The 18,389-nt window shown below is 39.4% G+C and overlaps 1 protein-coding gene across 6 annotated transcripts in view; it reads right to left on the bottom strand.

Annotated features, from left to right (window-relative positions):
* Positions 1-18,380, bottom strand: part of KATNBL1 (katanin regulatory subunit B1 like 1) — a 79,134-nt gene extending 60,754 nt beyond the window's left edge. For 3 of the 6 annotated variants that reach the window (XM_074327937.2, XM_074327938.2, XM_019752880.3), the window contains exons 1-2: positions 6,883-7,020; positions 885-1,044 (exon numbers count right to left, since the gene is read on the bottom strand). In XM_074327937.2, the coding sequence (XP_074184038.1) occupies positions 885-975 (91 nt within the window). In that variant the 5' untranslated portion in view covers positions 976-1,044; positions 6,883-7,020. Of the gene's footprint in view, positions 1-884; positions 1,045-6,465; positions 6,604-6,882; positions 7,058-8,651; positions 8,900-18,311 lie in introns of those variants that run through there. The other 3 variants (XM_019752883.3, XM_019752881.3, XM_088797130.1) reach the window with 3 other exon arrangements.
* Positions 18,381-18,389: the final 9 nt, after the last annotated feature.

Genomic DNA, 18,389 nt, shown 5'->3' with positions numbered 1-18,389 from the left:
GAAATGTCTATTCAGGTCCTCTGCCCATTTTTTAATTCGATTGTTTGTTTGTTGTTGAGTTGTATGAATTCCTTATATATTTTGGATATTAGCCCCTTATTGGAGGCGTTGTTTGCAAAAATCTTTTTCCATTCGGTTGGTTGCCTCTTTGTCGACAGTTTCTTTTGCTGTGCAGAAGCTTTTTAGTTTGATATAGTCCCATTCACATACAGCTCTTCTTAAATCGTTCTGAATCTTTAGGAAACTTAAGTTTCTTAAGCCAAATAGACGATTATCTTAGCATGTTCTGGTGAATATCCCTTACTCTCCCTGTTAGAGTATTCTGGTATTTTTCTGGGAATATTCACAGGGAGGAAAAATATTCTAATCCTTTCTAATTGTCTCCTCAAATTCAGAAATGGAAATATACGTACATACACATACAATACTCTCAGGGCTGCTGCTTGTCATATCAAATGTCACCCACCCAAGAGGATTTCCCTGCCACCCAATCAAGAATAGCCCCACCCTTACCGCCAATCAATCTCTATAGCAGTACCTTGTTGTTGTTGTTTTCTCTCCATAGCACTTATCATTAGGTGAAATTAGTTTGCTTATCTGCTTATTGTCTGTGTCCTCCCACTAGACTATGAGCTCCATGAAAGCAGGAACCAGGTTCACTGTATCTAGAATAGTGCCTGGCATATGTGTGCTTAATAAACAGCTGATGAATGAAGGACCATATCAAAAGAGATATGGTCAGTAAAAGATAATGGTCAGTCAGGAGAGAATAGTAACAAAATATTAAAAAATATCAATGGGAGAATGCCCAATGTTGGTAAACATTAAAACTCTGCCATGATATTCCAGTTCTCCTTTGAGATACATGATAGGTTTATACTTACCCATCATCTTGAAGTTATGCATGGTCATGTGACTTGTTCTGGCCAATGAAATGTAAGCAAAAGTCTTTAAGAGCCTCTTTGTGTGATTCATTCCTATTACCTTCCCAAGATCACAGTAACCAGAACAGTCCAGAGATTAAGGTTCCATCTGTCCACATTCCTGAGCAAGGAGAACATAGAACAGAGCCTCCAGACAACTGACATGTACCACGAATTGAGGAGAAATAAACCTTTGTTATTATAAGCCACTGAAATTTGGGAGTTGTTATTGCAAAATAACCAAACCCATCCAGGCTGATAAACCATCCAAGCAATACTGTGGGCACAGAATGATGTAGTCAGCCTCACTAAGACGTCAACTGATGCCACTAAATACACATACTTAATTTCCCTCTGATTATTACTTAATTTCCAAATAGGTCTACCAACAAGGAGAGAAAAAATTGTTTAATGGAGTTTTAAGGATCCTGTCCCTGATGATATTTTTCAGTAAATTAATAATTCACCCAAATTATGACTGCCACGCTCCACAGTCTCCTTGAGAAATAGTCTGCCAGCCTTTCCTTATCTGGAAACATACTTTGTAGGTGAGAATACGTAACTGTGCTTTTTGTTTCACTATTATCTATACCAATTATTCAATAATTAAATACTTACTGTGTCCAGGTCACTGTAGAGGAAACAGACTAGAAAGATAGATTGGCTGAAATGCAGAGAAGTCCCTGAATGTAGTCAAAAATCTGGACTTTATTTTGCAGACAAAATAAACTTACTGAGAAGCTCTGTATAGGACTCATACAATTAAAAACTATTCTTGAAGGTCATTTTACATGGCAGTTGTAAAATTAGGATGACTGGAACAAGGCCAAGAGCACTAGTTTCCAATTGCTGTGACATGAATCTTCTATAAATGAAAGATCAAAATTTACATTTATTTTTGTTACAACACTAAACATACTGTTAGTGGTGATATTAAGTGGTATAGGGAATGGGAAGGGCATAGGTTTTTGCAAATAAGAGTAAAAAGCACACTGAATAGTCAAGCTGGCACCAAAGTAAGATTTTTTGAGGGGTGATCAAGGTAGTAATTACTTAATAGTTCTGAAAGGCAACCAAGTGAACAGTGGACAATTTACTACCACTAGGAGGTATTTTTATGTTGCAGGAACAACTGGGTTGTAATCAGATTGGTTTTTATTCTGAGTTCTTTCAAGGTACTTGGAGCGTCTATGTAGTACTCCAAGGAGCTTGTCTTTCCCTCAGCAACAACCCATTACCTCATTCCTTCACTCATTCAACAAATATTAAGTACATGTGACAGGCTAATTACCATTCTAGGCACAGGGAAACATCAGTGAACAAAACAAACATTTCTGCCCTCCTGGAGTGTATGCCTAGTAGCATTTAAATTTCATTCTAAAACTTCTAGAATCCTACTATATGGGAGTAGCTTTTACAAATGTCTTTGGAAGAAATAACCTATGATTAATTCAACTAAGATGTGAAAGACTGATAGTTTCCCTAGAGCCTTTTACCCTTGACAAGTAAATACTTCACAGATTCATAGGCTCTTACAGTTGGAAAGGACCTTGGAGATGATTTCAATTTACAGATAAGATTAAAGGATTTGACCAAGAACACTCAGTGACTAATAGAACAAGGCTTAGAACTGACTTCCTCCAGTGTTAGTGCCCTTCCCAGAGAACATCTAGCTACCTGTTTTAAGATTATACCAGTGAGGGCGGCCGGATGGCTCAGTTGGTTGGAGTATTAGCTCTGAACAGGGTCACTAGTTCGATTCCCACATGGGCCAGTGAGCGGCGCCCTCCACTAGATTGAAGACAGCGAGCTGCCACTGAGCTCTGGAGGGCAGCCGGATGGCTCAGTTGTTTATAGCGCAAGCTCTCATCAACAAGGTTGATGGTTCAATTCCTGCAAGGGATGGTGGGCTGGGCCCCTTGCAACTAAATACTGAAAACAGCATCTGGACTTGGAGCTGAGCTGCGTCCTCCACAACTAGATTGAAGGACAACGACTTGGAGCTGACAGGCCCTGGAGAAACACACTGTTCCCCAATATTCCCCAATAAAATTAAAAAAAAAAAAGATTATACTGGTGAGAAGAAGAAATGCTAGAATGGGCAGTCATGATTCATACACAGGTGGTAGACTCCTGTATGACTTGTTCATAAGGCAAAAAGAATTCAGGCAGTGTGTAAAACTGAAGGAGAGAAAGGTGGTTGGTTATAGGGGAGGCACACTGGGGTGCCTCTTTCAGAAGACCCTTTCTCCCTTCTCTACCTTCACTGTGTCCCAAGAACAAAGATAGGAAATATAAAACTCCAAAGTTAACAGATACTAGCTATTAGTGAGAAGATACCTGGAGATGAGCACAAAGTAGTAAACAGCATTTGACCAACAATGTCAAATTACATCCTATGCAATTTGAAAAGTGTATGTTCCCAGTAAAAGTACCATTTGTATTAGGTTTAAGGTTTTTTTTTTTAAAAAAGTTTACTTTCCTAAATACATTTTCCAGAAGCATGAACTTTACTGGTATAGATCATCAAGCATAATGATTGATAAAATAGCAATGTAATATTGACCACTGTGATGTTATAAGGTATCCCATTACTGGACAAGCATTTTTAAAGATAATTTAAAAATTATCTCCTCCCTACAAAGACTCACACTCACCTCTTGCTTATAAACTGTAGCAATCAATACATTTAAAAATCCCAAACTAGTCATTTAATCTCTCAAAGATCCATCACCAACAATCTTGAGCCTTTTTTAGTATTCTAATAGAAAATATATCTTTAAAAACCTTTCCAAGAAAAATAGGAAAGACTTGCTAAGAAGAAACTGAAAGATAAGCTTAGTACAAAAAAAAAAAAAAGTTAAAAAAAAAGAAGAAAATCAAAGTAAGATTAAACATAGGAGTTTTAAGAAGAATGCGAGCTGATAGGCATCAAAGAGCCTCATTAAAAGCTCATTATGTGTCTCTGTGAATGGCAGTTTACATACCTAAAATTAAAAGTATTCTGAGAATCCCAATGTGTTTCAGTAGCTCCACCATTCTTTTAGCTTCCCAGAGTTAAAACCTGAGATACAGTAGACATTTAACTCCACTGTTTTCTATAGTTAATCAGTTATCATTCTAATATTTTTTCCTTCAAATTCTCTTTTGAATACAAAGCAAAATTCCCAATGTCAAAAGAATACATACAAAAAACAAACACAGAACATTAAAAAGAATGTTTTTCAAAGAATGAGAACTACTCAGGATATGCTGAGTCAAAAAAAAAAGACCCAACCGCCACAGGGAGAAAAAATGCGTAATCCTACTTTTATAAAAAGGAAAATAACTATTAGCATAAAAAAAGATTTGAAAGAAGCAACTACATGAAATGTTAACAGTTGTTCTTTGTGTGATGGGTTTGATAACTGCGTTTGTTTCTTTTCACACTTTCTCTACATTTCCTAAATTTTCTACAATGAACATGCACTATTTTCAAACTTAGAGAAATGTCATTTAAATAATTATCTCATTTTATCACTATTTGTCCATTCTCATCGCTCTCATCTTATCTCCTTACAGTCATCTCTCCCTAACTCAGGACCTCAACAACAGCCTCTTTCTTGAGGTTTCTGAGCCAGCTTCTCCCCAAGTTTAATACCTCTTGTACTCATGCTCCTAAAATTCATCATTCACACTTATCTACAGTACATGGAAGCAGAGCTGGCCATACAAACAATCAACTCAAAACAGTGTTTCTCAATCTCAGGACCGCTGACATTTGGGGCAATTATTTCTTAGGGAGGGGCTGCTCTATTGTAGGATGTTTCGTAGCACTCCTGGCCTCCTCTGTCAACTAGATGCCAGTAGCATCTCCCACCCCCAGATGTGACATTGCCAAATATCCCCTGGGGGCAAAACTGAGAACCCCAGTAGAGAACCATCCATTTAAAAGTTTTAAAACTTCCAAAATCATGTCTCTGTCTGCTCCTATACATACAATCAAACCTAAACTTCTTTGACATATGTCTTATACAACACTCCTCATAGTTTTGCCCACATCTTATTTTTCCCAATAGGAACTTTCTAAATAGACCAGACTTAGTGTTCTCTAGAAAAATCATTTTCATTCTCAATTCCAAGTCTTTGAATACAGTTTCCTCACTGAAATTCCCCATTCATACTTCTATTCAATGGCCTATATCCATCTTTCAATTCTCAGTTCTTTGCAGAAGCTTTACTGATATACTCAGTTCCACTCAACATACACCCACTGAACTAATGAAGACTCTCATTTGTGTATATTTGTTTATTCATCTGTTAATTTCATATCCCAAACTAGACTAACCTCCGTCAGGTTTGTTGCTCAGGCACATTTCTGTGGCATAGCCATTAGGCCTAACAATGTGTTGGGCATAGAGGCAATCAGAAGCTTGATAACTGATGAATGAATTTAAGTGTGCTGCTGTCAAGTGTAAACTGACATTTTCTTATTAAATGATTTTGCTTTTGAACCGTATTTCTTGTCACGGAGCTATTAGTTAAGTATAATCATTCCAGGTACATTGTAAACACTCAATAAGTTTTCAGAATGAAAACATTAACACATAATGGTATATTTTAAGGAATATAAAGGTTTTGAACTGTCCTCTGCATTTCCAGGAATGGATACAAAGGAATTAAAACTATAAAGTACAACACAAACACACACTTCATGAACTCCATTTATCTTAAAATACCCAGTGAATTTTTTGCTCAGTGCACAAAACTTAAAGTATGGTCAACAAGAGAAGACAACTTGATTTTATAGTGTGTTTAATGTATGTGTACACAAACACACCTTACACATATATCCCCAGTTGAGAGAAGAAAAATAAATGATAGCGCTTTGTGAACTAAAAAGAAACACATATAAAAAAGGCAATAGAGTAACAGTTAAAAGTGTGGAGCCAACCTGCTTGGGTCCCAATTATATTAGCTGTGTAACCTTGTATGTTACCGCTCTGTGCCTCAGTTTCCTCCTTGTCAAATGGGGATAATATTATAGTATCTGTACCAAAGCAAAGCTCTCACAACAGTGCTTAGCATATAAAAAGCACAAAATAATTATTAACCACTGTTATTATTACAATGCTAGTTATCAGCCAAGTAAAAGCCTCAAGTTCTAATTCAACTGTGAAGCAGGTTTTACAAAAAGCAGGATAAGCTATTTACACAAGTTTAAGCTACTATGTGGATCAGTTTCTCAGAATTGTTGCTAGTGCTAAACTGGTCATTATTACAGAATTTGCTAGGTGTTTTTTTTTAATCTGCAAAGAAATTGACATAGACATCTCTGTTTTCACGGAGCTTTACAAGCCCCAAGAAAACAAATCAACTCTTTATCTCCATATTTAAGCCAATTTAAGAGCGCAGTACTGTTAACTGAACAACTTTTCAGAAAATACAATGAGGTTTTTAAAGTTGTAATCAGCAATTCTTATGCAGTTCTCAAGTTTTTGTCCTGCTGAACAAAAGCTTATCTGTCAGGGAACCAAGGACCCGTCAGAAAATAAGGAAATACCAAGGCCGGGCCCAGGCGGCTCTCGGGAAAACCTGTCCTCAAACAGATCGCCTCACGCGTTCCGTCCTTCCCCCTCGCCGGGGTGCAGATGTCGGCTCCACCCGAAGATAAATAAGTGACAGCAAGTTCGGTCCACGCCTCTCCCGGCCCGGACCCCTCGCGCCCGCTCACGCCTTCCAGCGCCCGCAGCCCCCACCCTCCTCGCCGCGACCGGGCAGGGGGTTTCACCCGGGAGACGACGACCCCGCCGCTCCGCCCCTCGACCCCGGCAGCCCAGCGGAGGGCCCGGCCGAGCCGAGCCGAGGCCGCCGCGGGGCCTGAAGGTGGGCCCAGGACACCGCCAGGCCCGAGGAAAATTCCTGCCCCCGACAGGGCAGCGGCGGGCGCCGGGCTCGCACAGGCCCGACCGTCACTTACCGGCGCCTCATGGTACCGCGGCGCCTCAGCTCAGTCCTAGCGCTGACGAACCACGCCCGGAAGCCTAGAGAGTCCCTCGGCTCCCGGGCCGAGCCCCACTCAGGGCCATTCAAACGCGGCCGCGCGCGCGGCCCGCCGGGATTGCTCCCCCTTGAGCGATTCGCAGGCTCCTCCCAACGCTGGCTCCGCCCCACTCGGGTCGCGCAGGAGGGAGAGGGAAGAGGACGTGTGGCCACAGTGCCCCCTGGTGGCCACAGGCACGCACGATAGTTTTGCTACTGCGCTGTAATACTGAGCCAGGAACTGATGCTGGTAAAAGAATAAACCCTGCGCTTGTGACAGTCTAGCAGGGAAGACGGTACCTTAAGTGTTGCACCCGGAGGTTCCAACAATCTGCTATAAAAATATGGTGCAGGAAGTGATGTATTCACTCCTATTTAAATGCACTAAGGCAAAGTATTTAAAAGCATGGATTCTGGAGCTATGTGACCTTGGGCAAGTCATATAAATTCCTGTGTGCTTTGGTTCCCTCATCTGTAAAATGGGGATGATATCAGTAGCTGCCTCATCATTATGAGGATTAAATTAGTTAATACATGTACAATGCTTAGAGGAATGTACCTAGTACGTGGTAAGCATTATATAATTGTTAGCTATTACTTTTTGTTCCTAATTTTTGCCAGACTCTTAAGAACACAAGAAATATGTATGATGCAGACCCTGTCCCCAGGAGGCAGGCTGTTTCTTTGGGATGGGGAACACTCGAGTATGAGGTTAGGTTTGGGCCTGTCCGTGACATGCTTTTAATTACTGAGGGTAATGCTCTTCATCTTAGTGGAGACAGAATCTATCCATCTTCAAAGGTTAGTCACTGGTCAAGATTAACCAAATTGTGACAAGAGCAAGTTTGTCTTTGGTGGACCTATCACCAATTAAGTAGTGCATTTGATGGAACATTTCCTCACTGCAACAATCTACATCCTTTGATTTACTTTTTAAGGCACTCCTTTCAGAACTCTCCAGGGCTTGCTCAAGAAGCAGGTTGGTTAAGTTCGGTTCAGCAATATTTTTGAGGGTTCACTATGTCCAAGGCTGACATTGTACCAGGTGCCACAGATAGCCTTGAGGAGCTCACAGTGGCTTGGGCAAACAGGGAAACAGCTGTTTCAATACACTGTGCTGAGTGCAATGATAAAAGGGTCTGGTCTAAATGCAATGGGAGTTCAGAGCAATGGGAGGCCTAGGCAGATAAACTAATCAGAGCTAAGATGTCATTAGGTGAAAATAACAATGGATTTTTCCTCTGTAGTAACAGGATTCTTCCTTAAGGCAAAAAATTAAGTAATGGTGAAACTTTGGGGCACTACTTTGGGTCTGTGGGAGAAATATTTTTAGGATATGTTTTGCATAAGCAATGCCTTTGAGAGCCTCTCAGATTATACCAAGCGCAAGCAGGCACATGCCTATGCGTGGGGCCACACCTGCTAACAGGTAGGAATGTTGAGAGAGTCCAGCAGGGTGAGTGAAGGAAGCAGGAGCCCTGGGTTCTAGGTGTGTGCAACTTAGAATATTCCGAGGATGACTTCCACTAAGTAGGTATGCTGCTTTAAAGAAAATAAAATTCAACACACATGGGTGAAGTCACTTTCTCTCATGCTATTTCTTTATCACCATCATCAACAGGAATTTCTTGATGACCCACTATGCAAAGGCATTGTTCTGGGCCTTCACCAGAAGAAGGCGAAAAGAGTGTAAGACATAGTACTTACTCTGGAGGGAAGCTGGATGATGAGGTATGACAAATAACGGAGTCCTAAGACCCAGGAAATCTGCTGTATCAACATAGAAGGACCTCAGCTACAACAAGGCCTCCGGTGGTCTGAAGGCCGGCGAGAATCTTGATGGTCTCATTTCTAGAGCTTCTTAGGGCACAGTGTCTCAGGCAGATTCATCTCCATGCTCAGGTTCTGAGGTTTACCCCAGTGAGGAGCGGCCCTGGCCCGTAGATCTCATGTGGCTGCCAAGTGTCAACGTAATTTAAGGTGAAAAAAAAATGCCTTTGTATTGCTACTTTTGAAATATATACCATTTTAGTGATGAAAATGCAGGCAAATTTTCTTCATTGACACTTTTCAGTCAATAAAGTTGAGTTTATTTTCCTTTGGAGCTCAGTCAAGTTTTTTTTTTTAATGGATAAAAAAAGGTACAGCCCATACATATTTTTATTATCCCTGTGCCAGTCTTTGTGCACAGAAAGGTGGTTTATAAATGTACATAATAAAAATGGCAGTTGAGACAAACAAGCAAATGGCATAGGCACTGAGGAGGGAAGTGACAGAGTTAAATCAGGACTTTAGAAGGATTAACCCCTCACCAGGATGCAAGATGGCTAGTGGGAAGGAGGGAGGATTGATGGCGAGAACTTCAGGTGTGAAAGTGTTAGGTAGCGCAGGCCAGAGGTTCAGGGAGCCAGACCATTAACTGTGGTGCATATTGTTCTCATCAACTCAGACTGATGCCAGACCTGATAGAGGACATGCTTGAAGAGACCTAAAAGATAGCAATAGTTCATCCATTCTATAATATAAGTCACTACATCCACTGCTCAGCCACAGATAATTCCATGGAAAATTCCAGGCACTTGATTTTGGCAGTCAAAGTGAGAAGTTGATCTCTTTTTTTCTGCTCCTCCCTTCCCCACCTTCCTGTGCTGACTGGGGAAGGAAGTAAGAGCAGTAGGGAACGTTTCTGATAAGGCAACAGCAGTGGAAATCAGTACATCTCACTGCTACTTTACAAGAGTCATGATTTTTTCAAACCCCACCACAGTACTGATGCCCTCCTTGGTGGCAGAAGCAGCAGTGTTTTTCTTCCTAAATGTAAAAGTTTATTGGTCTTTTTAACTATTAAAAAATACATGCTGGTTGTAAAACAAACAAACAAAAAAACGATACAGAAACATGTATGAGTAAATACAAAAACGTACAAGTATATAAATACAAAACCACATAAATACAGATGTAAATACCAAAGATCTCCTTGTAATTAATCTCTTTCCAACCCTCCCCAGTCTACCAGAGATTACTCTTATTAACAAGTGGATGAATCTTTCTATGCATTTGTATACATGTGTATAAACATACATATAAAATGGGCTCACAGTGTATATTGTCATGTAACCCAGTTTTATTTAAATCTAGTTTTAATAGTATTATCACAAATACTATTTCATGGACAGCTGTTTCATTCCATATGTGTGTGTGTGTGTGTGTGTGTGTATATATATATATATATATATATTCTTTTTCAACAGAAGCAGCATTGTGTTTTGTTCGGGGTTTTATTTGCAGGGGGAGGTGTTTACTGGTAGGGGATTCCCCTGGTAAGATGTTAAGACAGTTTTTTTCTGATGCAGCTCTGTACCCTTGACAGCTCAGCTGGTAAGCAGGTGACAATATTTGATATTTATAGATCTTCAAACCTGAATCCTCAGAGACCATTTCCTTTCTCCCTCAAGTAGATTACCTGCAATTAGGGTAGACTGTCACCAAGTGGAAGATGGTATGGGGCAGCACGTTAACGTGGAAAGACTAGCTTTGGAGCAAGGCTCATCTCTATTAGACTAGATCACTGCCTTTGGGCCCTTTCTGCACCGGTTTTACCTTAATTGCACAATGGGGATAATACTACTCTCCTCTCAGGGGATGTTGGGAAATATGATAACCTATATAAAATACTACACTAGTAGCTAGCACAGTAATTGTCTCTCTGTAAACCTCCCCCCACCCCTAACTTTATCTGTTCAGCGATTTTTTCCAAGACAGAGTATACAGTATGGTTGATTGCTGCCTTGGAAAAAACTATCCTTAGCTGTAAAATTCAGCACCAGCTACGGGGGTGAGGGGTGGGGGGTGGTGGTGTGTGAGGGCTTGGGGTGATGGGCAATGCTGGGGAGACAGACTCATGGAGGTACTGAGGGCTTGGCAATCAGTACAAGGTATCTGGAAAGTAGGACCATACACAAAGTAAGTCTAAACATGTAGTTGCCCAGGGGGTTCAGTACTACTGGGGCTTCTTAAAGCAAACAGGGATGGTGAAGCGGAGTCCCAGGGCGGGGGAAGGCAGGAAGGAAATGAAATGGGCACGGCAACAATTATTAAAAGCAGGATGATATCCTTGGGAAGGGGACTTGAAGGCACACAGCAGGCTCCCTGCCTCAAGAGAAGGGAGAAGTAGGAAGACTGATTACCACCGAGGTCCACTTTTTGGAGCTCAACACAGAGGCAAAACCATGCTTGCAGTAACAAAATTGACTATGAACCTACACTGGCTCAAGTTCCTACCCCAAATTAGCTGTGTCCTTCAGAACACCAGTTCTGCAAGATGTAGATAGGTTGATAAAAGAAGAAAAGAGAAAAAAGGAAAACAAAAGGCTTTCTTAGCCACAGAAGTTTGGTAACTGCTGGATTAAACAAATATTTCTTTCCCGTAGCACTTCCCAGACTTTAAAATACTAACACTGTGAATGTCTAAAAGCAAGAAATACGTAGTGCTGCTTAAACTTACCTGAACTCCGAATCTTTTAAAGGGGAGAGCACAAATATTCTAAAGAATTATTATACTTGTCTAAAAGGAGTAGCAAGACTAGTCAGGGTCCTGGGGAATGGGATATGGCTCCAGCGGCAGGCTGGGTGGGGCTAACTAATTACATCTGCAATGACATCATGATCTTGGCCAGGGCTGGATGAAAGCCTGTTAAGTGTCTAAATATAAATAAAAAATGTCTGGGAGTGTTGAAATTAAAATGTCAATGCAGGACGGCTGGATGGCTCAGTTGGTTAGAGCGGGAGCCAGTAGAGGGCCAGTGAGCTGTGCCGTCTACAACTAGATTGAAGGACAACTTGGAGTTGATGGGCCCTAGAGAAAAACACTATTCCCCAATAAAAAATTTAAAATATATATCTATGGAAATTATTTTTGTGTGTTTTTTTTTTTGCATGGTAGGATGTTATCTTTTTTTACTTATCTGTATTTTCCATTTTGTACAATAAATGCCCTTCTTTTATAATAAAACAAATTTTTAAAAATCACTGTATTAAAGGAACCAATCATAGCAATTAGGAAATAAAACTTTTTGCGCAAATTTTTGAGAGTTTAGGATTTGATTTGGCAGCTTTTATTACTTGTTATTATTTCCCACTTAAGCTAATTTAATTCATTTGCATGGAAACTCTTTTATAAAGAAACTTGTATTATTTTCCTAGGGCTGCTGTAACAAAGTACCCGCAACTGGGTGGCTCAAAACAACAGAAATGTAGCCTCTCTTACTTCCGGAGCCCAGAAGACCAAGATATTGGTAGGGCCATGTTGTCTCCGCAGGCTCTAGGGAAGAATCCTTCCTTGCCTCTTCCTACCTTCTGGTGGCTCTGGCAATTGTTGGCTTGTAGCTGCATCCCTCCAATCTCTGCCTCCATTGTCACATGAACTTCTTCCTGTGTATGTGTGTCCTCTCCTCTTTATATAAGAACACTAGTCATTGGATTTAGGACCCACCACAATCCACCTCATCTTAACTAATTACATCTGCAAAGGCCCTATTTCCAAATAAGGTCACGTGGTTTTGGGTGGATGTGAATTTTTGGGAGAAATCATTCAATTTACTACAAGAAATAATTTAGTCTGCTAACCCTTAAAAATGGAAATTAGGGGGCAGTTGGATGCCTCAGTTGGTTAGAGTGCAAGCTCTTAACAAGGTTGCTGTTTCTATTCCCGCTTGGGATGGTGGGCTGCACCCCATGCAACTAAAGATTGAAAACAGCAACTGGACTTGGAGCTGAGCTGCGCCCTCCACAACTAGAATGAAGGACAATGACTTGGAGCTGATGGGCTCTGGAGAAACACACTGTTCCCCAATATTCCCCAATAAAAAATTTAAAAAAAGAAAGTAAATTAGCACATTCTGGAGAGCCTATTTGAACCCATCAACACTGTATAACCTCTGTAAGCAATCCCAATTGTATGACTCTCCTACAGAACTGTGCTGACAAGGTACCCAGAGATGTTCACAGCAACACGTTTTGTAGTAGTGACAGATGGGAACAACATAAATGCCCATCAATAGGGGACTAGTTAAATAAATTATTATACATCCATGCTGTGTATACTCTGTAACCTTTAAAAAGAATGAGGTAGATCTGAATGACAGGCATAGGAGACATCCAAGATAAACTGAAAAAAAAAAAACACACACCAAAAAAAACACAAATCAGTGGAATGTTTAGTATGTTTCTATTTATAAAATAAGCTCCTACATATTAAACAACCCTACATTTGTGTATATGTTTTAAGGGATGACTTTGTCTTTCAAGTACCAAAAGGTACTTATTTTTCTTCAATTCTTCTGAATCCCACTTCATCCTTCTATTAGTTTGCTTGGGCTGCCATAACAATACCACAGACTGGGTGGCTTAAACAACTGAATTTTACTTTCTGACAGTTCTGGAGACTGGGAAGTCCAAGATCAAGTTTCGGCTGATTTGGTTCCTGGTGAGAGGACTCTTCCTAATTTGTAGATAGCCACCTTCTCACTGTGTCCTCACTGGCTGAGTGAGAGATCAAGCTCTCTTGTCTCTTCTTATAAGGACAGTAATTCTATTATGAGAGCCCTACCTTCATGACCTCAAGGAACCCTAAGTACCTCCCAAAGGCCCCATCTCCAAATATCATCACATTAGGAGTTAGGGCTTCAACATATGAATTTTGGGAGGACACAAACAATCAGGCCATAACAACCCTCCTTCCAAAAAATTCAGGCTATAAAACAGTGCTTTATATCTGAATCAATTGAGGCTTTTTAAAATTAGCACATAGGAGAAAATGCCAAAGGACCAGGATTGGCCATTCAGATACGTGATGTAGAGAGTTTAGTCCACTTCCAAGATAGCTGAAATTAATCACCAGAATGAATCCAGGGTATCCAGACTTGAAGAAACACGTTATACCATCATAATATATCATTATGACTCATGCTATGGTTCATTCTAATCCTTTAATGGGATCTGTGGGAATGGCAATCCTTCCAGCATTCTAAACAAGGGCTGGAGGGAAGTGCTATAATGGGAATTTGTTAAAATGTGAATTGCACAACCATCCTTCTGAAATGAAAAAGTTAATTGCTAAGGAAGAATGGTATTACTAACCGACATTTCCCAGCACCATACTAGTTTGTGTCACTGCACAGCCATGAACCAGAAATTGAAAAAATTTTTAATCCACATAGAAATGATTCAGAAACCCAGCAATAACTAGCAAGGTAGGCTCTTACAAAAAAAAAATTTTTTTCACTAAATGCAAACAGATGAAATGGAGGAGAATTTGTCTTTTGTTAAGACCCTATTACTGACATGGAATAAATTGCATCATGAATAAAATAGTGTAAGGTGGTCCTTTTCTGAAGGCAATACCCTGTTTCCCCGAAAATAAGACCTAGCCAGACAATCAACTCTAATGCGTCTTTTGGAGGAAAAATTAATATAAGACCCAGTACTTACTTATAATTTATATTATATATATTATATTATACCCGGTCTCGTATTATAGTAAAACAAGATGGGGTCTTATATTCATTTTTGCTCCAAAAGACGCTTTAGAGCTGATTGTCCAGCTAGGTCTTATTTTCAGGGAAATATGGTAGTAAAAGTAGAGTTAAATAACACAAATAACTGGGGATTTGCAATGGAAGCCCATTTTACTAAAGCTGCCAAAATGCTTAAAACCTTTTGGAACAGTGAGGATAGCCAAATAGAATTATTATAGAGACATTATTAATGGCATATACTAAAAACTTTAAACATTATCTAGAAAAGCTTTTATCCTTTAGAGAGATATAGTTCGGTAAATCTGTGAAAATTTCCTCCTTCATGTTTCAATCCAAATGCAACTGCTCTGAATAGAATGGCATGAAGTATTAAAAGTAATCAACTTAACTCCTAAAAAGGGGTGAGGGGCTTAAATACAAAAACTGTAGGTGGCACAAATTATAAAGTCAAACAAGATAACTCGTATAACCTATGGAAGGAATGATGGTGTGACTTCTCAGTTTAATTAAAATCGTATTTGCTCAAAGGCACAAAGTAAGGGAAGTTTAACATTTATAAGTTCAGTATTCCCACTACTTTCTAATTCAAGTTTAGTCTAGTGGGAGGCATACAGGGAGGCTCTCAAAAACTACTTTGTGTACATTCAAACCTTGTTATTTTGAGCAATTAAATGCTCTAGGTCAATGCTTCTCATTCCTTGCTGCACAGCAGAATCACCTCAAGAGCCATAAAAAATACTGATCCCCCATGTTCCACCCTAAGCAAATGACTTAAGAGTCTCTGGAGGTGTGGCCCAGGTATCTTTTAAAAAGCTCCCCATGTGAGTCTCCTGTGGACCCAGGACAGAGAACCATTATGCTTTCAAGTTTAGAATCAAGTCATGTTATAAGGGGGGTGGAGAGAGGACAAAATGGTTAAAGGGGGTCAAATGTATGGTGATGGATGGAAACTAGACTTTGGGTGGTGAGCATGCTATAGTACATACAGATATCGAGTTATAATGTTGTGTACCTGAACCTTATATGTTATTAATCAATGTTACTTCATTAAAAATTATATTTTCCTTTTTTAAATTTTATTATTTAAAATATGGCTAACTGACATAACATTGTATTTGTTTTAGGTGTACAACATGACTTATGTATTTACAATTAGTTTAGTTAACACCCATCACTATACATAGTTACATTTTTAAAAATGTATATATTTTTAAATCCAGTGATTCCTACACAACTCAGAGAACTAGGAAAAGAATGGAAGGAACAACTTAAATAATCTAAAATTCCATTACTCCTTTATGTGTTTATCATTTGAGTCTTTTTTGTTATGAAAGAATAATATGCAAAATGTGTTCTTTTAAAAAATACATTTTAGACCTAGAAGTTCCCTTAGAAGTCATCTAGTATGTCTCTTATATTATAGACAAAGACAGTAAGGCCAAGAAAGTTTCTAATTCAAAGTGACTCAAGTGGTTCATTTGGAGTCAGGATTAGAGAATCTAGGCTTCCCTTTATTTTTCTTGCAAAACACAATTTGTGCAAAAACTTGAATCCTCGGAAGTTGAATTCTAACTTACAACTCCATTTCCATAAAGGATTACTTCTAATGATATTCTAATAATCTTAAAAACAAGCAGTTTTATGGAATGCTTTCATCTTTCTCCTGAATTCTAGCATGCATACCACAAGCTGCCCCTATTGTGTTCTATGGAACACTGATTCCATTGGACCTTAACAGAAGTGATAAGAAAAAAAGGGGGGGAGGGGTTCTAAATCAGGTAAATTGGGAAACAAAAGGAAATTCTTTACTCAATCATTTCTCATAGTTTTAATATGTTATACTAATAGCACTGAGAATCTCTGGGGTATATGTGCAGAATATAATGTGTAGTATTTCTCGAACTTATTTGACCTTGGAACCCCGTCCTCAGCTCAGTCCCCAAATCTTCCTGCTCTTTGGAACGTGTTTTAGCAAATAACACTATGAGGATTCCTAGGATAAATGAATAAAAGATCTGGAATACTCTATTGAAGCCAGAGCAACTTTGATTCAGGTTATAGTTAAAAATGCTTTAAAGAAATAGGGGAGTACTTTAAAAGGGGAAGAATATACGATTCAAAGGACTAACATATTTTAGTGTTCCTTTAAAATGTATGAAAGAAGCATAACAAGAATGACTTGAAAATCAGGCGAGAAATTGCATGAAAATCACTACCAGAACACAACATAAACGTTTTTAACGTATTCTTTCCCTTCTAATTTTTAGGTGTTTTTTACGTAAATGTAATTATAGTAGATGCAACACTTTTATGTATGTGCTTTCAATTAATTTACTCACATTCACTAAACATTTGTTTAGTACTTTATATGTGCAAGGCAATAATAGGCTGTGGAATCAAAGACAATTAACATATAGTTTCTACCCTCAAGGAATTTAGGGTAGGGTGAGGGTGGTAGAGAGAAGTTCTCAGAGGATGTCAACAAATAATGCAATTCAGTAGGTGTAATTATGCAGAAATTAGGACAGAGGAATCCCCAATAGGGCCAAGACCCTTGTGAAGCCTGAGATGAAACCTGATGGTTCATCAGATTATGTGATGAAGGCAGGAAAGTAGAAAGAAGCAGGAAAGCAATGTAGAAGCTGAGTCTTCCTATGATTAGATAGGTATACATTGTAGAATGGATTGGAAGGGGAAAAGCCTTTTTCACTCCTGCCTTATTCACACACTCCTGTATGAACACGTATTTCTAAAATCAGAAAACAAAGTGGGGATGGTAATCCTCAGTGTCTCCAGATCACCATCACCTTCAAGGGTCTAAAATCTTTAGCTGACTAAGGAGGCTCTTTTCCAACCTTACCTCCCAACCAGTGTCACAGCACTCCAACCTGTTCCCTCACCCCACATCAAAATAACGTGGAGTCAAAGAAATACAAATTTTAAAATAATTCGGTACCATATTCAAACTGACAATTAAATTTTTAAAAATAATTTTATAGTAGCTGGTGGAATGTAGATTGGTACAATTTTTCTAGCGGTGTTTTAAGTGAAAATTCCTTAAAAATATGCATACTCTTTGATCCAGCAATCGCACTTCTAGGAATTTAACTTAAGGAAATAAGACCTGCAAAGATGTTCGCAGCAACGCTAGATATAAGAGGGGAAAATAAAACAGGAAACAACTGAACTATCCAATAATAGGTTAAATTATGATTAGCTGTACAACTGAATACAAAATCCAATCACTATGAATAATGTAGATTATTTAATGACATTTAAAAAAACCACATCATGCTTCTGTGGCGAGCACTACTTTTAACCTCACAACAAGCTTTGAAAGATTATCCAACATTTACATATGAAGAGGTTTGAAACAGAATTTAACAAAGGTCACACAAGAAATGAAGCCAGGATTCAAAAGGCCAACCGAACCTTGAGCCCACGAGCCTTTCCACGCCCACAGTGCCTTCTAGCTTTTGTGCAGAACCGGGATAGATCTACCTCGTCAAGTTACTGTGAGAATTAAATGAAATAATAAACAGAAAGCTCCTGGAATACAGTGGACAGTCAATACTCGGAAGCTACTAAATAACTCTCTCAAGGTCACACAATCCGTGGTGAAACCAGGATTTAAACCGAGACTGGAATCTTGTGTTCCCGGGAGAGCGAAGGAGTCCAAAAGGGTTTTCTAGGCTTCAACTCCTAACGCAGTCAGCCTGGCCTTTCCTTCTCCCCCACAAAGCGCACCTCGGAGGTCAGAGAACTCTCTTCAGAAAGAAGGGAGCGCGCGAGATCGCTTTTGTAAGACGTAAGTTCTGTCTGCTTTTCTCACCTCCCAGCCTCTGTAGCTCCAAGAACTGTCTTCCCTCGGCCACCCGATTTCCGGAGCGGAAGTGACGTCTACACACAC

This window comes from Rhinolophus sinicus, chromosome 3 (genome assembly GCF_057876585.1).
Source record: "Rhinolophus sinicus isolate RSI-liver-muscle chromosome 3, RSI-T2T, whole genome shotgun sequence".
In the NCBI taxonomy this organism is placed as follows: Eukaryota; Metazoa; Chordata; class Mammalia; order Chiroptera; family Rhinolophidae; genus Rhinolophus; species Rhinolophus sinicus.
Note: the sequence above shows the minus strand (reverse complement) of the source record. Positions and strands in the feature narration are given on the sequence as shown.